Source organism: Nannobrachium achirus (assembly GCF_963921795.1).
Source record: "Nannobrachium achirus genome assembly, chromosome: 12".
Classification (NCBI taxonomy): domain Eukaryota; kingdom Metazoa; phylum Chordata; class Actinopteri; order Myctophiformes; family Myctophidae; genus Nannobrachium; species Nannobrachium achirus.
Window position 1 is genome coordinate 5,082,620 of NC_137832.1, and position 20,274 is coordinate 5,102,893.

Consider the following 20,274-nt stretch of genomic DNA (forward strand, 5'->3'; position numbering starts at 1 on the left):
CACGGGGGTCGAGCTCCGTCGGGATCGGTTTCCACAATATCACGAGGCTCTTGATCCACTTTTGGAACCCGGTTCTTCGCGACTGGCACCATCTTCAATCTTTTTATCTTCAATACCAACGGCTACAGTGATCTTTTTCTCTTCTTCATCATCATCATCATCATCACGACCACCACCACCATTCGTGGGCGCTGCCTGGTCCTGAGTCACCAACGCGGGTAGGTTTGTAATCCTAATTCTAACAAAGTTTGTTTCTATCCGTGGATCTGCTCTGCTGCTGGCTGCTGCTGCTGCTCCTCGGCCAGGGGGGGTGGGTCGCACTTCGGCGGAATGATACCAGCAAGTTGAGGCTGAGTTGGCCTAATACATCTCAATATTCTAGTACTGCTAAATACTACTACCTACTACAATTACTATACTACTAATACTATAAAACAACTGATTTCCGACAAAATGATCGCTTTTACCAACGTGTCTCTCTCTCTCGCTCTCTCTCTCTACTAACAAAAAAAACAATATAATCCCTCAAGGCTAGCAGGCGGAGCCAGGCAGGGGCGTCAATTGGGTATGGCAGGGGTATGCAGCTGCCATACCTTGGCTCCAGGGGGAAATAATAAAAATGTACTTTTCATCGTGCCTGTTGCTAAGGTATGGCAACATGCCTGGTGACACCAGTCATGTTGCCATACCTTAGCTTGTTCTGAACTGACGCCACTGGAGCCAGGACAGTCTGTTTACTTTTTTTTTATGACGCGGTTTCCGGCTGTCCTCAAAACGACCCGACGACCAATTATACATTGAAAAGTTGCGCAAGGACGTCTTTTATCATAATCCATAAAAAACATCAAACGAACGAACGGCCGTATTGGCCGTCCCCACTCTCTAGAATTGGGGCGAACAGGAACGTCCAAAGCAGTATAAGAGTTAATACTTTAATATTAAACAAATACTGTTAATGTAAATGCTAAAACTGAGAGAGTGTAGGCTACACATGAATGGTCCTTTCTGTTTTGAGGACAAGAGAGACAAGAGAGAAAGAGAAAGAGAGAGAGAGAGAGAGAGAGAGGGAGAGGGAGATGAGAGACGAGAAAGAGAACAAAAAACGATAGAGGGTCGGGGGAGGGTAAGGCTGGGTTAGGAGCGTTGTCATTGTGAGTCTGTCTGTGCGTGTGTGAGAGAGACTTGTTTTTTTTCATTGTCGAAATAATACCGTGCTGCCTTGTCGAACTGTTGTTGTGTAGGACAGTTGGGATTCGAAACACTGGCGCCCTTTTTTTCGGAAAACGGTGCCGTCGAAAGAGCGGCGCCGGAATCTCGCGATCCCATAGTCGAACTATCGCTGCGTCAAGTTGCCTGCCGTCGAACATCTGACACGTCGAAAAAGCGAGATTTCCCCCTTTCAAATATGGTAGCCATGTTTGTTTACATCTGCAGAAAACATAATGGCTGCTAAATCATGAATGCCTGAACGGATTTCCAAGCGGATTTTTTTGTTTGATTGCAACTTAAGTGTTACCCCCCCTCCCCCCAGGCCCTAACTCGCAAAGGCCCAGCTTGGCTTTACTAATTAACATACGTTTTATGCCCATATATGGAGATCCCTGTCCCAATGTCATCAATATTAAGGACATATCTGGGAATGCCCATATTTGGTCATGCCCATATATGGGTATGTTTTAACATAACATTGTTGACTATCATGCAGGGGTCTCCATACATGGGTAACTGGTCCAATATATCACATCACTGGCCAGATGGCCAAGAATTGGCGCGACCTCGCCCTGAAGGGTGAGGTCGCATGTGACCCTGAGGTGTTTTACTAGTTATAATTATTATTATTATTATTATGAAGTTAGAGAGACCTAGTTCACCCTCTGTTTTGGATGCCATGTGGTCCAGCTGCCTTTTCTTTTTTTTTCAAATGTATAGGGATTATCTGGAATAAGTATGAGAGGTAAAAATTGAGTCAATAATGGTTTGTGTAGCAGGACACACTTGTAGAATATACATTATTAAAACTATCTGCTTTAGTTTTGGTTTAGTGTCTACCTGGTAACAAGTGATGAGAGTGAATAGTGTTTTTTCATTGGTTCTTGTAGATTAGAGACAGTTGGAGAACCGAGTCAGTGTTCATTTCTCTGAAACATCTCAACTCATCAACACTTCAACTAAACTCTGAAACATCTCAACTCATCAACACTTCAACTAAACTCTGAAACATCTCAACTCATCAACACTTCAACTAAACTCTGAAACATCTCAACTCATCATGACTTCATCTCATCTCTGGCTCTGTGTTTCACTGAGTTTCATCTGTTTCCATGCAGCAGGTAAACTTTATTTAATTATTTAATAATTCACACTAGTCTGAGTTTCAACATGTTTCATCTGTTGAACCATTTAAACCCTACTTATTAACCTGACCGGAGTACCTCAGGGCTGTACGATAGGCTCCGACGCCCCATTGTCCTCTACACTAAATATCATAGACATGGACGATCTACAAGCTCACAACGTGATGTATAGTGTAGAACTGATATACTGAATGGACGCTATATGGGTCATGTGGTTAAATAGAGCAGGACAGGTCAACTTTATTTAATTGAACATTGATGACATATATGTTTCTATTTCCAGATGGACATGAGTTCTATTGGGCTTCCCGCTGTGTGTTCAACTCCAGTGAGCTGAATGACATACAGTACATACTGTCATATAATTTCAATACTGACGAGTTCATCAGGTGGGACAGCAGAGTGGATCAGTATGTTGGATACACTGAGTTTGGTGTGAAGAACGCAGAGGCCTGGAATAAAGATCCTGGAGTACTGGCTGGGCAGAGAGCAGACCGAGTGGCATTCTGCAAACACAACATTGAGCTCTACTACTCCAATGTTCTGGACAAGAGAGGTGAGCTGATCTCAGAGCAGCACTCAACACTCCTCACCTCATAAACTAACATAATAATTAATAATATTGTGAGCTGATTAATTGTGTTAATATTAATCTTATCTTCATTTGCTGATAAACATTGAAAATAGCTGATCTACAAGCTCACAACTCGTTGTGTCACCAATGCCATTGCACTACGACTATGACATTTAGATCTAGGCTATTGTGTTTTCACCTGTCATGTCTGACATAGTGACACCATGCAGGAATAATGTGGTCAAATTAACTTAAAAAGATTCTGTGATAAAACAAACCTCTGTTGCTTTCATTTTTATTTTGATTATTGTCTTTGCTAATTTATTTTGCCCAATGTTAATCAATTGATAACAATTTCACAGGATTAGTTGTTTTTCTACTCTTTTGTTCATTTGAACTATTTTCATTAAAATACATTGCTTGATTTATTGCTGTATGTAAAGCATGGGTAACTGTAAAATATTCAATATAATGTTTAAATTACATGACATTTGTATTCTACACTGTAGAAAACTGTAGAATGTTGTAGAAGCTACTCTATTCTATTCTATGAAACGTTGTTCTGTGGTGCCACCTGGTGGCCAAACATTGACATTATACAAACATATTAAGAATAAGATAATAGTAGTGTTCTCACCTTAATTGAAGTCTGCCAGTCAGCATTGATGCCGACTTTGGCGAAGGAATTACCCACAGTTCATAGCGTTACCAGGGGAATCCTCTAAATATCAACCAGTTGAGTATGTAAATTATTCATGAATCGCAGTTAGAGCGTCAACAAACAGTAGTGCTTTCTCACTGTTCTCAAAGGGAGACAGAATGGAAGATACTGTAGGCCTATATATTTAGTCAAACATAAGGGGACGCATGATAAGAAATGTACAAAGTAAATACAGAATATGCAAATACAATTTAAAATGAATTACATTATAACCCTTAATCTAAACAAATTAAAACAAGCAGATTAATGAAAATATTATAATAATATAATAATAATCGACAATCACAGCCTTTAAAGCAATGACTGTAAATAAGGAAGTAAAGAGTTTTAGATGTGATGTAAAGTGTCATGAATGAAACATTCATCTTAAGTGCTGTTCCATTCCTTTTATACCATAGTGTCCTTGCAGTCCTTACATTGTTATTGGGCCATAATAATTATGTTGTTGTTCTTTTTCAGTGGAGCCCTACGTGAGACTGACCTCAGCAACCCCCTTCACTAGCAGCAAACACACTCACATGCTGCAGTGCAGTTCCTATGACTTCTACCCCAAAGTGATCATCGTCACCTGGCTGAGAGACGGAGAAGAGACCACCTCTGATGTCACTTCCTCTTATGAGCTGTCTGATGGAGACTGGTACTACCAGTACCACTCCTACCTGGAGTACACACCCAGGTACCTAATAGACTATACATTGAAAAACACACCTACTATGTGAGTTAGTAGCTTTTTTGCAGTCTATTTCAAGTATAGCTTTGAGACAGTTTTTTTTTCTGGCTATTTCCAGTTGCTTTGAGACAGTTTTGAGCAGTCTATTTCCAGTAACAGTATAGCTTTGAGACTGTTTTGCTATTTCCAATGCGTAGCTGTGAGAGGTCTGCCGATTGCAGGAATGCCCAATAGAAACACGGGCTCCTACAAATTCACGCCCCCTATTGTGACAGCGGCCCCACTTCAGCACTGCAGCTGCCAATGCAATCCCAATGAGAGGCATCGTGAAATAACATAATTTGAGTGGTTGAGGACGTAGCGATTTCTTTTGTGTTCCAACAAAGTATCCCATGTGTTTAATTTGGCCTTTTTAAAGTGGCATATCTGTCATCTTGATACACTACCTCCAATATACTTTAATATACTTCATCAATGGGGGGAAAGTGCTAGCATTGGAAATCTTAAATTTAAGTGGTCGCATGGTACACACGTCATGGACGCATCCCTTGAGGTTTTCAATACCCAGATATGCTTGTTTCTCGTGTATAATTAGGCTATTTATTTTTTGAAAATTATCGCATCTCGCTTCTTCCAAACGGAGTATTGCAGGTTATTTTTTCGATTAATACTAACCTGGAGAATTCACTCTGTAGTTGAAATAGCCAGGTTCTTAAAAGTCGGTGCTCCTAAACGCACAGCAGTAAAGACAGTGATGTCACTAAAAAGCGACATGTTCTCTGTCTGCCATCTCCTCTCTGCCCTGTTAACATTATGGGTAATCCATTCAAGTGGCAAATTAAATGTGACACACATCATGTATTTAGAAAACAAGAAGATATGTTGACAAAGCCGGTCCATACATCTAGAAACATATTTTTATTTAAATCAATATAGTCTTCAGTTTGTGTAGGATTATTTTAATATTAGGCTAACTACAAATGAATTGCAATGGCTTTCAGTACACCGTTCTCCCTTACCCTAAGTGGGGCCGCTGTCTCAATTGTGGGCGTGAATTTGTAGGCGCCTGTGTGTCTCTATCCACCTGTTTCCGCGAGAATTTACTGTAGCATTATTTGCGGGACACTTCCGGTTAACAGCAGACATACAAGCTCACGTCGCGTCGCAGATGCAACCATTGTGAGCTTGTAGATCACTCTCGGCTGCGGCGCCGGAAGCTGCCTGCACATTCTGCGCAATGCATGATGGGATGTTGGAAAATTGTGGATAAGCTATAAGAGCTGACATTGCATTGGCTGAATTCTGTTCAGTGTCTGTGATAATTGGCAGTTGCCATATAGAGCATCGCAATGAGGTGTCGGATTCGGAAGTAAACAGCCCATTCATTTTCACCATAGGGTTTTTCATTATCAGCCACTAAGTCGTAGCAATTCAATGTACCACTAGGCTGGTGGTTGTAAAATGGTTCTAGATGCTCCTGATGCTCCTGTAGTGTATGTATGCAATCACTCTAGTTTTAGTAAAAACACATTTTAATCAAGATCGCATGGAGAAGAACTGCATGCATTACCCATATTGCTAAAAATGTACATCTGGTGAAATCGACATCTGTGATTGGTCTAGCGTCTTCTTCTTTCATGTAGGTCTATCTTGTGGTTACCGCGGAAGTAGCTTACTACCCCTGTCTTCCCGGCGGATTATTGCACTTCAGCAGAAATCCGTGAGCGAGTGTCTTTCTTTTACAAATATGATGCACTAGGTTAAAGATGACGATAAGAGCGTCCACAGAGATGAAAATCACTACATGTCAGGCCATGCTGGCCTGGATAACTAAACTGACCGTGATTTAAGGGATATATTTCAGGAAACTAGTGTCATTCGCAATGCATTCTGGGAGTGTAGTTTCCACAATTTTTTTAAATAATGTTGTACACAGTCTTGTACCCTTTTTTATCAGCTTTCTAATCAATCTTTGCATTTAAAAAAAAGAATGAATATTGTCATGATTCCTCACCAGCCGAGGTGGCTTTGTCTGAGGCTTAAAAACGTTTAAATAAATACTTTATGAAATGTCTATGGAAGAAATGAATGAGGAAAACGCTTCTGACTCCAGAGTGAAAACGGGTGGGTCTTCAACTGTGATGCTCTATGGAGCAGGCAATGCTTCCTGTGTCCATGATCTATATCCTGTGTGTGTGTGTGTGTGTTAGGGTGACCAGATGTCCCCCTTTGCGAGGGACAGTCCCACATTTCCATTACTTTTCAGGCGTCCCCCAAATTGAGACTCTGTCCCACATTGTGACACAGCAAGCTAGACTGGACCACACTGGACTACTATATTAATAATATGTTATAGGGCATTCCATTTTAAAGTAAATCTCTCATTGTCTCTTTTAACTGCAAGATATGTTTTTAAGACTCTATAGGGGGGTAAATAACAAATAATTAGGCAGTATTAGGGCTATGGTCGAATATGACATCAAAGCTTAAGCATTTATTAGCAACTTAAGTAATAATTTGCTATGCCCAGTTGCCCACCCGTCCCACATTGTCCCACACAAGTGGTACTTCTGTCCCTCAAATGAACAGTTTGGATCTGGTCACCCTAGTGTGTGTGTGTGTGTGTGTGTGTGTGTGTGTGTGTGTTACAGATCAGGAGAGAAGATCTCATGCATGGTGGAACATCCCAGCCTGACCGCACCTATCATGATGGACTGGGGTCAGTTACTGCTGTAATCTTCTGTAATCATCTTTGTTTACTAGTGTAATGACTGCAGATAATCATCTTTGCATTAATATCAATGGTAAATGGTTCATTAATATCAATGGTAAATGGTTCATTAATATCAATGGTAAATGGAGCATTAATATCAATGGTAAATGGTTCATGGTAAATGGTTCATTAATATCAAAATGGTTAATTAATATCAATGGTAAACGGAGCATTATTATCAATGGTAATGCCTTGTGGTCAGAGTGTCTGCTCAAAGATTGGGAGGTTGGGATTGGATTCCCTGGCAGGGACCAAAGACTCTCTGTGAAGTCTATGACTTACTCTGTCCCAACATTCCTCTGAATACACATTACACAGTCTGTTTATAATCATCATAGTATAAAGATTCCTATTAATACACATTCTACAGTCTGGTTTATAATTATCATAGTATAAAGATCATCTTAATACACATTCTACACTCTGGTTTATAATCATCATAGTATAAAGTTGAGACATGTCTTCTAAAATCTATAATCATATCATCTGTTTTGGATGTATTTATAGCTCTGAGAAGTCCTCAGGACTCATTATTATTTAACAGACTCACAATGACTGTGTCGTCTGTTGTTCTATTATCAGATGACTCCATGCCAGAGCCAGTGAAGAACAAGGTGTTTTAATAAACTGTAATAATATCATATATGTAATATCATATCATATTTCTATCATCAGATGACTCCATGCCAGAGGCAGTGAAGAACCAGCTGGCCATCGGAGCATCAGGTCTGGTTCTGGGTCTGGTCTTGTTCCTGACTGGATTCATCTACTTCCACTGGAAGAAGAGAGGTGATTAACATGTTCATTTAATGTGTTTAATAAGCATGTTTAATTAATTAATCTACTACCAGTGGAAGAAACAAGGTGATTAGCATGCTTAATTATCATGTTCCATGTACATGTTTCATTAACATAGTTCATTAATTAATTAACTATACCAGTGGAAGACGGCGAGGTCAGATCAACAGATATGTGGAACTGTCGTCAAAAGGCCTGATTGAAATACACTGATATAATGACAACATATAAAACAATATTATCTGTCTGTCTGTCTGTCTGTCTGTCTGTCTGCCTGTCTGTCTGTTTTAACTGTCTCTCTTCTTCTACCAGGTCGTGTTCTGGTGCCGACAACAAATGACGATCTTTAGACTCCTCCCACACACACCCAGGTTCACTTCCTCTTTCTTTTTAATTCACTTTTATTTAAAATGTATACAAGTGTATAAAACACATGCTTGTGTAAGAAGTGAAACAACTAGACTAGGACCCTAATTAAAACTAGGGCCGGATCTAGCCTGTAGGACTGGAGGGCAAGAAGAAACAGAAGGTGGGCGACCTTTGGGACTCAAAACCCCCAAAATGCATAGAAAACTATGCATTTTGTTATACCTATAATACACAATATAAACACAACAGATCTTACACCTGCATCTGGATACTGCATCACAGGTTATAACAAGTTCTATTCATACCATAATGCCCTCAAGATTTTATTATTATCATTAGCTTACTTTTTTTTGCAGATTTGGGTGGGCTTAGATCCCATAGCCTGAGAGGACGTTCAGGTGATCCAGTCAGGAAGTGATTCAGTTCAGTGAAGAGACAACACAATGCAGACAAACTCTGAACCAGTCATTTGAACACAATGATTCAGTGAACTGAACCCAGTGATTCAGTACATTGAACACAACATATCAGTGAACTGAACCCAGTGATTCAATACATTGAACACAACATTTCAGTGAACTGAACCCAGTGATTCAGTACATTGAAAACCCAGCAGGATCAAAGACAGAACCTTGTGGTCCAAAGGAGAGTTCTCTACCAACTGAGCTACTCTTCCTACTAAGATACACTACTGACTAAAGGGGAGCACACACTGGACACGGGCGGCCGCGCAGCGTCGCGCCACGGTATCGACGCACGTGAAGTGCCGCGGGGTAACCCCAACTGGATGCGGCGTGCTGCCACACAACACATCCATTTCCCCCGGTGGGGAGAACCATGGGAGAACATGTTCACCACGCGGCAACGCTGGAAAAATAGAACAGTGGCGTATCGGCGCGGCAGGCGAGGCGGCAGACCCGCGACTGCGCGCGTCTGACAGCGGCGGTGTGGGTTAGTTCATTGAAAATAATGGGGCCGTATGTTTTGACGCGCCGCTTCGGCACCGCCTCCGCGTCCAGTGTGTGTTCCCCTAAAGTATTGGTCACATGTTGTTAGAATGGACTGAGTTGTTTCTACTCTAATGGTTACTGTAGTTACAGGGAGGATGCTGGGAGCTTAGCTTTTTAACTAGTTTACTAATAACTAATGTACTGTATAGCATAGTTTTAAATTATAACATTAACCAACTTGTCAAACATTTAACAATTCATGAATAACACATTAACTAGTTATGTGTGAATGATTGATTTACTATTTTCTAACCCTAACCCATTTACTATAAGGGAAGGTTGCTCTGTATAAGGGAAGTGTTTACATTTTAACACATTTATTACCCCAGCAAGCACATCAGGACCTGGACCAATCAGTGACGTCTGGATTGGAGCCAGATCACAGCCCATATGGGGATGGTCTTGACGTCATTACCAGGACGTCATATGGACTTTTTTTGTTTGACAGACAGGATTATTGTTATTGTTTGTAATGTTAGTTGAAATATGAGAATATAATGTTATATTCTGGGACATATCTAACTAGTTATGATATTTATCTAGCCTCACGTAGCCAGGCTTACTCATCTGCGAAGAGAAAAGCCTGGTTATGACCATAGGCTGAAACGGCATGAAACTGTGCTACTTCCACCGGGAGAATTTCACCGGAAACTGCAACACATGATGTAACTTTGTTAACCGCGGCACTTCCAGTGTCTGCAGATTCATGCCATTTACATCGCCTATTGTGGCCATGGTGATATTTATCTGGCCTAGAATATCACCTGATTTCAACCAACATAAATCCTGTCAAACAAAAAAGTCCATATGACGTCCTGGTAATGATGTCAAGATCATCCCCATGTGGGCTGTGATCTGGCTCCAATCCAGACGTCACTGGTCCTGACCTGACCATGCTTGCTGGGACATTCTGATTCTTATTGGTTCATTGTCTTTTCACAGAACACCTGGATGTGTTTACAGAGAGGCAGACAGTCATTGCTGCCCTCTGGTGGAGAGAGGAGGAAATACATGTGTGTCCAATCACCTTTTAAATAGGCTTACTCATAGCAGCAGCAGCAGCAGCAGCAGCAGCACAGTGATGACATAATTAACCTCTTTCACAAATGTGTCTTTTAAACCAAATGCTAACTGGATAGCCAAGGCTAACAAGAATTAGTGTTCTCCTTGTGTTTCGCCCATGTTATGTGGTTTTAAAGTTCTGAAAGTTTCTGTGAGGTTAGAGTTGGGGTCGATACTCGACTTTTAGAGACAAATGATTTTGGTTAGGCTCTGTCTAAACTACAATTGGTTAGGGTTAGTGTTAGGTTCATCACATTACTGTTGTGTGGGCAGTTCATTATATTACTATAGTTTCTGTGGTCAGGATATTTGCATAATATTTCAGTTCTACACTATATTGAAACAGTAAATAAATGATCAGAGTTATTCATAACATTAATATTAATATCCATCTGAATGGAAGTCAGTCAGCCATGTTTGTGAAAACGGTTTTATTGTTATTTTATAATTGACCGTAAGTCATTTGTGTAGGTTAATCATTTATAATGTGTGATAATTAATGTGTTAGGATCATTATGACATCACTATTTCCCTGTGATGGGTGGACCTAGAGCCTCTAGGGTGGTCTGAGGTGATGGGTGGACCTAGAGCCTCTAGGGTGGTCTGAGGTGATGGGTGGACCTAGAGCCTCTAGGGTGGTCTGAGGTGATGGGTCGACCTAGAGCCTCTAGGGTGGTCTGAGGTGATGGGTGGACCTATAGCCTCTAGGGTGGTCTGAGGTGATGGGTGGACCTAGGGCCTCTAGGGTGGTCTGAGGTGATGGGTGGACCTAGAGCCTCTAGGGTGGTCTGAGGTGATGGGTGGACCTAGAGCCTCTAGGGTGGTCTGAGGTGATGGGTGGACCTAGAGCCTCTAGGGTGGTCTGCGGTGATGGGTGAGAGTCTCTAGGGTGGTCTGAGGTGATGGGTGGACCTGGTTTAGACAATGAAGGGCTGTCACAGTCTAGGAAATGAATGGTAAACAGTGATGACATGCAATAATTTATATTAATTAATCATTTATATGTAATCATTATGTAATCATGAGCAGAGGAGCAGATCTCAGTACAACTTAGAGAGGAACCACAAATGAATCTTCTCATTAATAAAATCACCAACATAGAGTTAACGCTAGGATTTTAAACTAACTATAATGTCCACAATAATTACAGTTTGTCTGACATTTGGTATGAAATAATAATGCTGTATCCATGTTCAATGCATGAAACAAACTATAATGTTGTAATGATGTAAATAACTCATTATAGGTTGACATCACCTGACTTAACAACAAATACATTAACATGTCTGCATGTTGAACTGCAGGGCTTACAAACATTGATACTGTTACATTAATTTAAATAATTTGATAATTCTAAACTAAACAGTCAGATCAATGTCTAAAATACTTATACAACTGGGTAGGGCTGCCTTTCAGTTCATGAATAATCATACTTAGCACTATTTAAAGGACACTTAGTTAAGTGTCAGTGCCACATGAGAGTCAACAGTAACAGAAAGGTTGTGCAAACGTTACTAAAGTAAATAACAGAATAAGTGTCTAATTTGGAAAGTTTAAATATTCCTTGATCAGTATTTATTTATTTTCTTTCCGTTTTCAGCTCCACTGCTGTGTTTCTATCCATTCATATTGGCTGAACTTCACTCATTAATTAAACTATTTAACAGTTTAGTTAACAGTTAAACTAGTTAACAGCTCAGTGGATTGTGTTGTTAATGATCAGGAAACAAACCCTTCATAATGTATTGTGTTTACTGTATGTGAGAATAATTTCTAAAGTGGAATCAGCTTCTATTAAACATATATTTTAAATTACATCATTTATTTCTAAAGACGTTATTTGAGGAAACACCTAGCCTGATTTCAGACTCTGAGAGTGGGCGGTGTCTATGGTCTGGAACCAGGCAAGGAAACACCTCCTTCTCCCTGGGATCTGCACCCCTGACCATGAATGGTTTGATGTTCACATGTTAGATTGTGGCTTTAATTTGCTTGCTTTGATTGGAAGGACACGATGTATCAATAAAGGAATCTGAAACATAATTGGGCCTCATGTTTTTTAGGTTTCACTCATACAGTATTTGGTCTTAACTTTCTGTTAAGAGAATAATCTTCAGTGAACTCTGCTGAACTTGAACACATTGTTTTATGTTGTAATAATTATAATTGTCCTCTTACTCCATGCTGATCGCTGCGTCTAGAAAGGCTTGACTGCACTTAGTTGAGTGTGGCGTCAAACACCGATAATGGCAGATCTGCAAGCTCACAACGTGTCGCAGCACGATGCCATGTGTGCTTGAAGATCGGCTATTTTCGTTGCACAAGGAAGCATATCAATAGTTGTATAAGCTGTCAATAACTAGAGAGAAGAAAATTAAATTAAATAAAAAACAGCACTTGTGGAGACATGATTGGATGGGTCACCAAACAGAGTTGTTCAGTACTTCAGTTTGGTCATGAGAATAAAATCAATATAAACGGCTTAGTTTTTATCATGAGAATAAAACCAATATAAAACAGAAGATCTGCTCGAGACAGTAAAGCTGGTAAGAATATACTTCCTGTTTATGTTTTTAAAAGTGTCTGAATATAATGTTATACTGTAGCAAAATGTTGTCTTTATCCGAACACTGTTTGTGTGTGTGTGTGTGTGTGTGTGTGTGTGTGTGTGTGTGTGTGTGTGTGTGTGTGTGTGTGTGTGTGTGTGTGTGTGTGTGTGTGTGTGTGTACCAACACACACATTGGACCAACACCAGCAATGCAATGGTTTTGCCCAAACTGTGTTTTATCAAGTTCAGAGTCAACACAGCCATCTACCCGGGGATTTCAGAGCACTCTGTGCTTCCGTAGGTTGACAAGCTTTATGGAGATGTTGATTTCCTTTAGCCAGAAGCACTTGGCACCTGCCCACAAAGCCAAAACTACTAGTAAGGGTTGGGGTATTACTGACCGTGGTATTACTGGGCTTAACTGACCAACTGACTTAACTGGGGCGCATAGCTCAGGGGTAGAGAAACCATTATTAGAGCACAAAGGGTTCCCGAAAGGTTCCCAGTTTGAATCCGGGCTCCCCCTGAGTTAATGTTGAAGGGTCTTTGAGCAAGACTCTGAACCCCTAATTGCTCCCGGTGAGTAGGTTGGTGCCTTGCATGGTTTCCTCCGCCACCGGTGTATGAATGGGTGAATGTAATGTACAATCTATGTAAAGCGCCTTGGATAAAAGCGCTATATAAATTTACCATTTATTACCAACTGGCCTGACCTGAACCCCACAGAGAATCTGTGTTGTGTTGTCATGAGGAAGATGAGAGACACCAGACTCAACCACACAGATGAGCTTAAGGCCTCAAAGCAAACCTGGGCTTCCATAACACCTCAGCAGTATACCACAGGCTGACCACATTCATGCCACGCCCCATCGATGAAGACATTTGTTCAAAAGTAATCCAGACCAAGTACTGAGTGCATAAATTATCATAACATAACCAGAGATTTGACATTTCTGTTTTTAAATCCTTGGTTGTGTGTAATATTCTAATTCTAATTCTTGAGATATGGATTTTTGATTTTCAATGTCAATATTGCCAAAGCATGAAGTGCAGTAAAAACTAAAAAATAATAATGAACATATAAATAAAAACATGAATTTATATAATATGCAATACAGTCAAAAGGATCCAAATGTACTGTACTAGATGTTCGCGGACTTTCGGGTCGCTCACCTCTAGTCTTGTTGCGTCTATAGGATTAAAGGACAACTTTTGTCAACGTGCAGGCACATTTATCTGCGTTTGTTGGTGTGTGTGTCTCTGTGTGTGTGTGTGCGCGTCACGTTGTTGTTGTGTGCGTGCCGATAGAAGACGCAGTTACACAACGTTTCGTTTACCTATCGAATTCAGTTCACGTGCCGTTGGATCCACATGTTATCTACTCTTTTGGTGAGGGAGATGCAAGGTGTTGATCCATGGAAAGGACACGCAGTTTGTGTCGCACTTCTCACCCTATATCTAAGGGAGATACCAGCCACCTGTCTGAGGAAAACCATTTTGGCCGCGACCTTATACTTTGGGTCATGACCCACACTTCATGACCATAGTTGAGACAGGGCTGCCAAGTCTCACGCTTTGAGCGTGAGAGTCACGCTCTTCTCACGCCACACGCCACACTTGCCATTTCACACGCATTTTACAGCAATCCCACCGGCCTCTCCCAAAAGTTGCGGAGGTTTTCTCACTCGGTAAAAGTCGCACGGATAATTATGTGAATGCAGCTGCTCTGCTCCTCCACTCTCTCTCCCCTCTACACATACAAACATGCAGGCGACGGAGCGAGAGAGAGAGCCCTACAGACGGTGGTTACTGTTCCACTTCTCTTGAACCCTAATATCCCCATATTCTGAGGAGGGCTTTAGAAGAGATAGGGCGGTTTGCACCAACACTACTACTCTGCTCCCCAGTTAAAATATGATTATTTTGGGCACAGAGAGAGAGAGAGAGAGAGAGAGAGAGAGAGAGAGAGAGAGAGAGAGAGAGAGCTTATAGTGATGACGTAATGAACATAGAGCCAGGCAGGCAGGCAAGAAAACCACAATTCCCAGAATGCATTGGGACTGAGTCTGTAGTGTCCAGTGAACGGGGGAAGGGAAGGAAGCACAGATTGGAGGAGAGAGAGAGAGAGAGAGAGAGAGAGAGAGAGAGAGAGAGGATCACACAAACTGGAGGTATTTATCAGTTTATAAATGACTTCATTGTTGCATGAATGTGTTTGATGTCACGCACGCACCGTGCGTGTTGTTGTTATGATCGGCGTAGTAGTGTGCTGTGGCAGTGGTTCTCAACCAGTGGTCCGGGGACCACCGGTGGTCCTTTATGATAGTGATCCTATTAATGATGGAGAGTTGGTAACCAAATGGACTTGCTTTAACTCTTTAAAGTGTCGAATGAAACATAATGAACCCTAATACGGGGGTCCGTTACGCTCTCAAGAGTTAAATAATTGTTACAAATGTGCATTACTTCATTTACAAGAAGTCTGCACTAGTAGAAGAATTGTTGTTTTGATTGTTGTTATCTGATGTCAATACAGCATGGAAGGAATCGTGGACAAAATATTATCCAAAGACTACAAAATATGCTATTCAAGTTAAGTGTTGGGAGCTAGGTTCTGAGAGGCTAAATGTCATCAAACGGTGGTCCGCGGCTCAAACGCTGAATAAATAATGTGTAAATCTGCTGTGAAAAAGGCTTGACAAAGCATGGAACAGATTTATTTCAGCGTTAGCTGGGTGACATTACAGCATGCTGTGGAAGGGACCGTTCCACTAGCGCACCGCCTGAGGTCTTAATGTAGTTAAAACAAATAAAACAAAACATACTATTTCTCTATTCACCCAAACAAATGCACTTTTATGAAGTTGGAAGACTGTTCTCCACGGTGGCTAAGGTCCCAGACCGACACTTTTTGTGTAAAACGCAGCATAAAATAAAACATTACATGTCGGTCACGGCGGATAGTGTTTTATTCTTACTCGAGTGCGCTGCCTACAGGTCTGCTTTATGGCATTTTCCTATTGACCAGGTCCATAGGCGGCGCGCTTGAGTAAATAAAACAACATCCCATCTGGTCTGGTCGACATGTTTGATCTTTCTGCACAAAAACGTGGGTTCTACACAAAAGCTGTGGTTCTGAAACCTTCCCCACCGCAAAGAACGCTCTTTAGACGTCCTAGAAGAGCCTTTGTTTGGGTGACTGGTGAAATGGTTGTCTTATTGTTCACTACAGTTCAGAGCTTATGGTTATAGTCTGTGGTTAACATCACTGCCCCGGCATAGCGGCACAGAGTAGCAGACATGATAGCCTCAGCACTCTTCTTTGGATTACAATTTGCACTTTCCACGATTATTATTGTTCACTTTATTGACATGTTCACATTTAGTTCAGTTTAGTTAGGTTTAGGTTCCACCGGTGCAGGGACATTAACGCTCGTTCCGTTTAATTTGGGTTTTGGTGTTTTGTTGCTAGCTTTAGCTAGGCTGCAGTGTTGCCAGGTTTTGTGTGAGAAAGAGGCAACCCAGGTGGTTTATGAAAAAGCCCAGTTAAAGTTCATTGTTCTTCTAATGTTGTCTTTAGAACTGTGGTTTCTTCTGAAACCTCTCATCTCCATGTTTTAAAGGACAACTTTGTTTTTTTACAACAAGGGTTCATATTTTTGTAATTAGAGAAAAGAAAAGACGAGTGTTTATATGTTTTCATTTACTGCTTTCTATCATTTTAGCTATTTTAATAATTTTGATTGCGTACAATTGGCTAAATATGTATTTTTAGACCCAACAAGATTTATGGGGGCTAACAGTGTTACTGTAAAAAATGGCTAAAACGATAGGAAGCAGTAAATGAAAATATTTTAACACTCATCTTTTCTTTTCTCTAATTACAATCTAAAATATAAAGTTGTCTTTTAACTTTTTTTCTTTCTTTTTTAAATAAATTAAACTAATTAAGTGTGCTGATACTTGCAGGCCTACTGACCAGCTCTAACTAAAGTGTACTGATGCTTGCAGGCCTACTGACCAGCTCTAACTAAAGTGTACTGATGCTTGCAGGCCTACTGGCCTCTCTAACTAAAGTGTACTGATGCTTGCAGGCCTACTGGCCTCTCTAACTAAAGTGTACTGATGCTTGCAGGCCTACTGGCCTCTCTAACTAAAGTGTACAGTACTGATGCTTCTGGCCTCTCTAACTAAAGTGTACTGATGCTTGTAGGCCTACTGACCAGCTCTAACCAAAGTGTACTGATACTTGTAGACCTACTGGCCTCTAACTAAAGTGTACTGATGCTTGCAGGCCTACTGGCCTCTCTAACCAAAGTGTACTGATGCTTGCAGGCCTACTGCGAGACCTACTGGCTTGTGGAGGACAGGAAGCCGCGAGGATTCCAGGAAACAAATCCTGCATCGACGGATAACTCCCTCCTCCAATCGGCTCGTCCGGAAGGCTTTGTGTGCATCGGCAATCACACGCACGCACGCAGCCACGCACTCACACACGCAGCCACGCACTCACACACACACACACACACACACACACACACACACACACACACACACACACACACACACACACACACACACACACACACACACCCCGAGAGATAGAGCGCCACAAGAGAATACACTTCATCAACCGTAGCGAGGAGACGACTTCTGCCACACTGAGGGATAAAACATTTAGAATAAAAATCATGCCTGAAGAATACGATGACGAGTGCCACCTGGAAGACACCTGCGTCCCCATAAGGCTGTTCTGAGATCAGGTGCTAAGAGACGTTGGAACGCTGGGACTGAACGCGGTTCAGAAGGGCTGGTTGAGGACCGCATGGAGGCCGGGGACCCCCACGGAGGAGACCCTAGACCTGGGGGGCTGGGGTCTGGAGGACACGCTTACCCACAGACAGACTGACACTCACACACGCACGCACACACACACACAATGGAAGAAGACACTGAAGACACTGGTGTCACGACACCACACACTGAGGTAAGGATGTGTCACCTTAACCCATTTCATGAGTCGTGAAAGTCGTGTTTTTAGTTTTTTTAACACATTCTTTTAAAAAATAGAACAATATATCGAGGAAAATAAGTGGAAGAAGGCATCAGGCTTATTTGGAATCCTTTCCTTGGTGGAAGAGGTCATTAATTAAACTGATTAAAAGTTCAATAAGAACAATACAAAATAATACAGTTTACAGTTTAGGCATTTATTAGACGCTTTTAATCCAAAGCGACTTACAATAAGCAGATATTGTGATATATCATCACAATAATAAACAAGATAATATGTCAGTACATCAACAGCAATATAACAAATGCAAATGGATATCTATCTAGAAAAAAAAACACAATATAATCAAAGTTCTAAAAACCTAAAAAACAAATGCTAACTAGCTTCATGTATCGTCATTGATTTTTTCTTTAGTGCTAAGGGTTTAGGTGGAGTCTGAAAAGGTGAGTCTTCAGTCCACGGCGAAAGCTAGCGAGTGAGTCCGTTGTTCTAAGTGCGACAGGGAGTTTATCTGTGCAATAAATAAATAAAAACACAGAAACTGCACAAAAGAGAGAGAAGGCCAAAACAAACGACAGCAAAAAAAAAAAACATATTAGGTAAGATCACACATCAGTAGATGAAATAACGTGGACTACAGTGAGGAAGAAATAAGATTAATACGATTGTTTCAGATGTTTCTTAAATATTGGTAAGGATGGTGATGACTTAAGTCAGGGGTCTTCAACGTTTTCAGCCCAAGGACCCCTTAGTTGAGAGAGAGATGAAGCAGGGACCGCCACAACCTGTTCATAGATTCCATATAGTTTCATTGTTTGACAGCACAATCGTCAGTGTATTTGGAATCATGTCAATTTGTGTTTTCAGATATTTAACCACTTGAACCGTCAATACTTAATAAACTTGACTCTGCTCTTTTTCCCCTCTACACCGAAGCTCTTTGCAGAAAATAGCCGATCTACAAGCTCACAATGCCTCGCACTGCGAGGCGTTGTCAGCTTGTAGATCTGCTATTTTTGGCTAAAGTTCTCAGAATATGGACACTAGGGTTGAAGTGGTTAATATAAGAAAAGGAGAAAAAACCTTTCTATCACTCAAAGATTTGAAACAGGACCCCCTGTAGTAACTCTGAGGACCACCGAGAGGTCCCGGACCCCCTTTTGAATACCCCTGACTTAAGTGATGCATTTAGAGAGCTCCACAAATGAGGGTCTCTAAATGTAATGAATGATTGATGTTCAACAAAAAGGTAAATCAACATCTCTTTGCCTTGTGGGGTAGGAGTTAGGGATGGGCCGAAAGCAAAATTCTTGGCCGAAACCGAATACCGAATACTGGAAACATTCCACCGAATACCGAATACCGAATAGCCGAATAATACATGTATATAATTTATTTTGTATAATAAATGTTTGTACCATTGCTGTACCTTTGTTGTAAAGCTACCTGATTATGGCAAACCCTAACTTAAATAATAATCACCATATGGTTCCATAAAACATTTATTTCTCACTTTTGAATGCACACATAACAAAATAAAATATTTTCTCTTTGCAATGTTAGCATAAAACAAAGTCAAAATAGTGCAACTATTTCTGTAGTATCCTACAGAGATAAAAGTGCATCAGAACAAGGTGCTTAAAACTGCAGAATGATCTAGGCCTACAACAAAATATTATTGTAAACACAAGGGCTGTAACAGCCAGGCCTTCAACAACAAATGCACATACTGTATGTTGCAAAATGATCTAGGGCCCAGGGGTCCTCAAATACAAATCTTGAAGGTCCAGAAATATTTTTTTGAAACAGGTCCAGGTCCGAAAAAAAGGCGAAGGCGAAATAAGGCGGATACATTTATACAGTATGTACTGTATGTATGTATGTTTATTATAATCATTAGAATTGTTTATTTTAATTATTATTATTATTATTTGGAACTTTGGAAATCTCAGTTGGAACTGTTACCCCTGCTACCTGATGCTGGATAAGCGGTTGAAGATGGATGGATGGATGAATGGATAATTATTTATGCATGTAGAGTAGGCTACATTATTTACATTTATTGTGTAGCAATAAAACACTGGCTTATAGTTTAATTATTGGAAACTAAAGAGCATAAATGCAATATTAGGCTTGTCGTTCAGAATGGAAAATAAAGTGGAACTTAGCGTGAGGGGGAGAGGATTACTTGACATTCAGTTAGTTGACACACGTACTGCACAAGCCAGACTGACTGTGCTGATTGACTATGTCAAATGACCAGTCAAATCAGGGTCAACGAGTCATAGTTATTAACCTAACACAGCCTAGGATAGCTGGCAATAATATGCGACGACACATCACATTGTTAAAGACGCATGATCACGCATCGCGAGTTTCG

At 40.9% G+C, this 20,274-nt stretch overlaps 1 protein-coding gene across 1 annotated transcript; it reads left to right on the forward strand.

Moving 5' to 3' along the window:
• Window positions 1-2,163: 2,163 nt before the first annotated feature.
• Window positions 2,164-10,318, forward strand: LOC308295265 (H-2 class II histocompatibility antigen, E-S beta chain-like). The gene is made up of 7 exons (XM_080738280.1): window positions 2,164-2,330; window positions 2,638-2,910; window positions 4,109-4,325; window positions 6,971-7,038; window positions 7,768-7,881; window positions 8,203-8,261; window positions 10,212-10,318. The coding sequence occupies exons 1-6, from the start codon at window positions 2,270-2,272 to the stop codon at window positions 8,238-8,240; spliced, it is 771 nt and encodes a 256-aa protein (XP_080594406.1). The 5' UTR covers window positions 2,164-2,269; the 3' UTR covers window positions 8,241-8,261; window positions 10,212-10,318.
• Window positions 10,319-20,274: the final 9,956 nt, after the last annotated feature.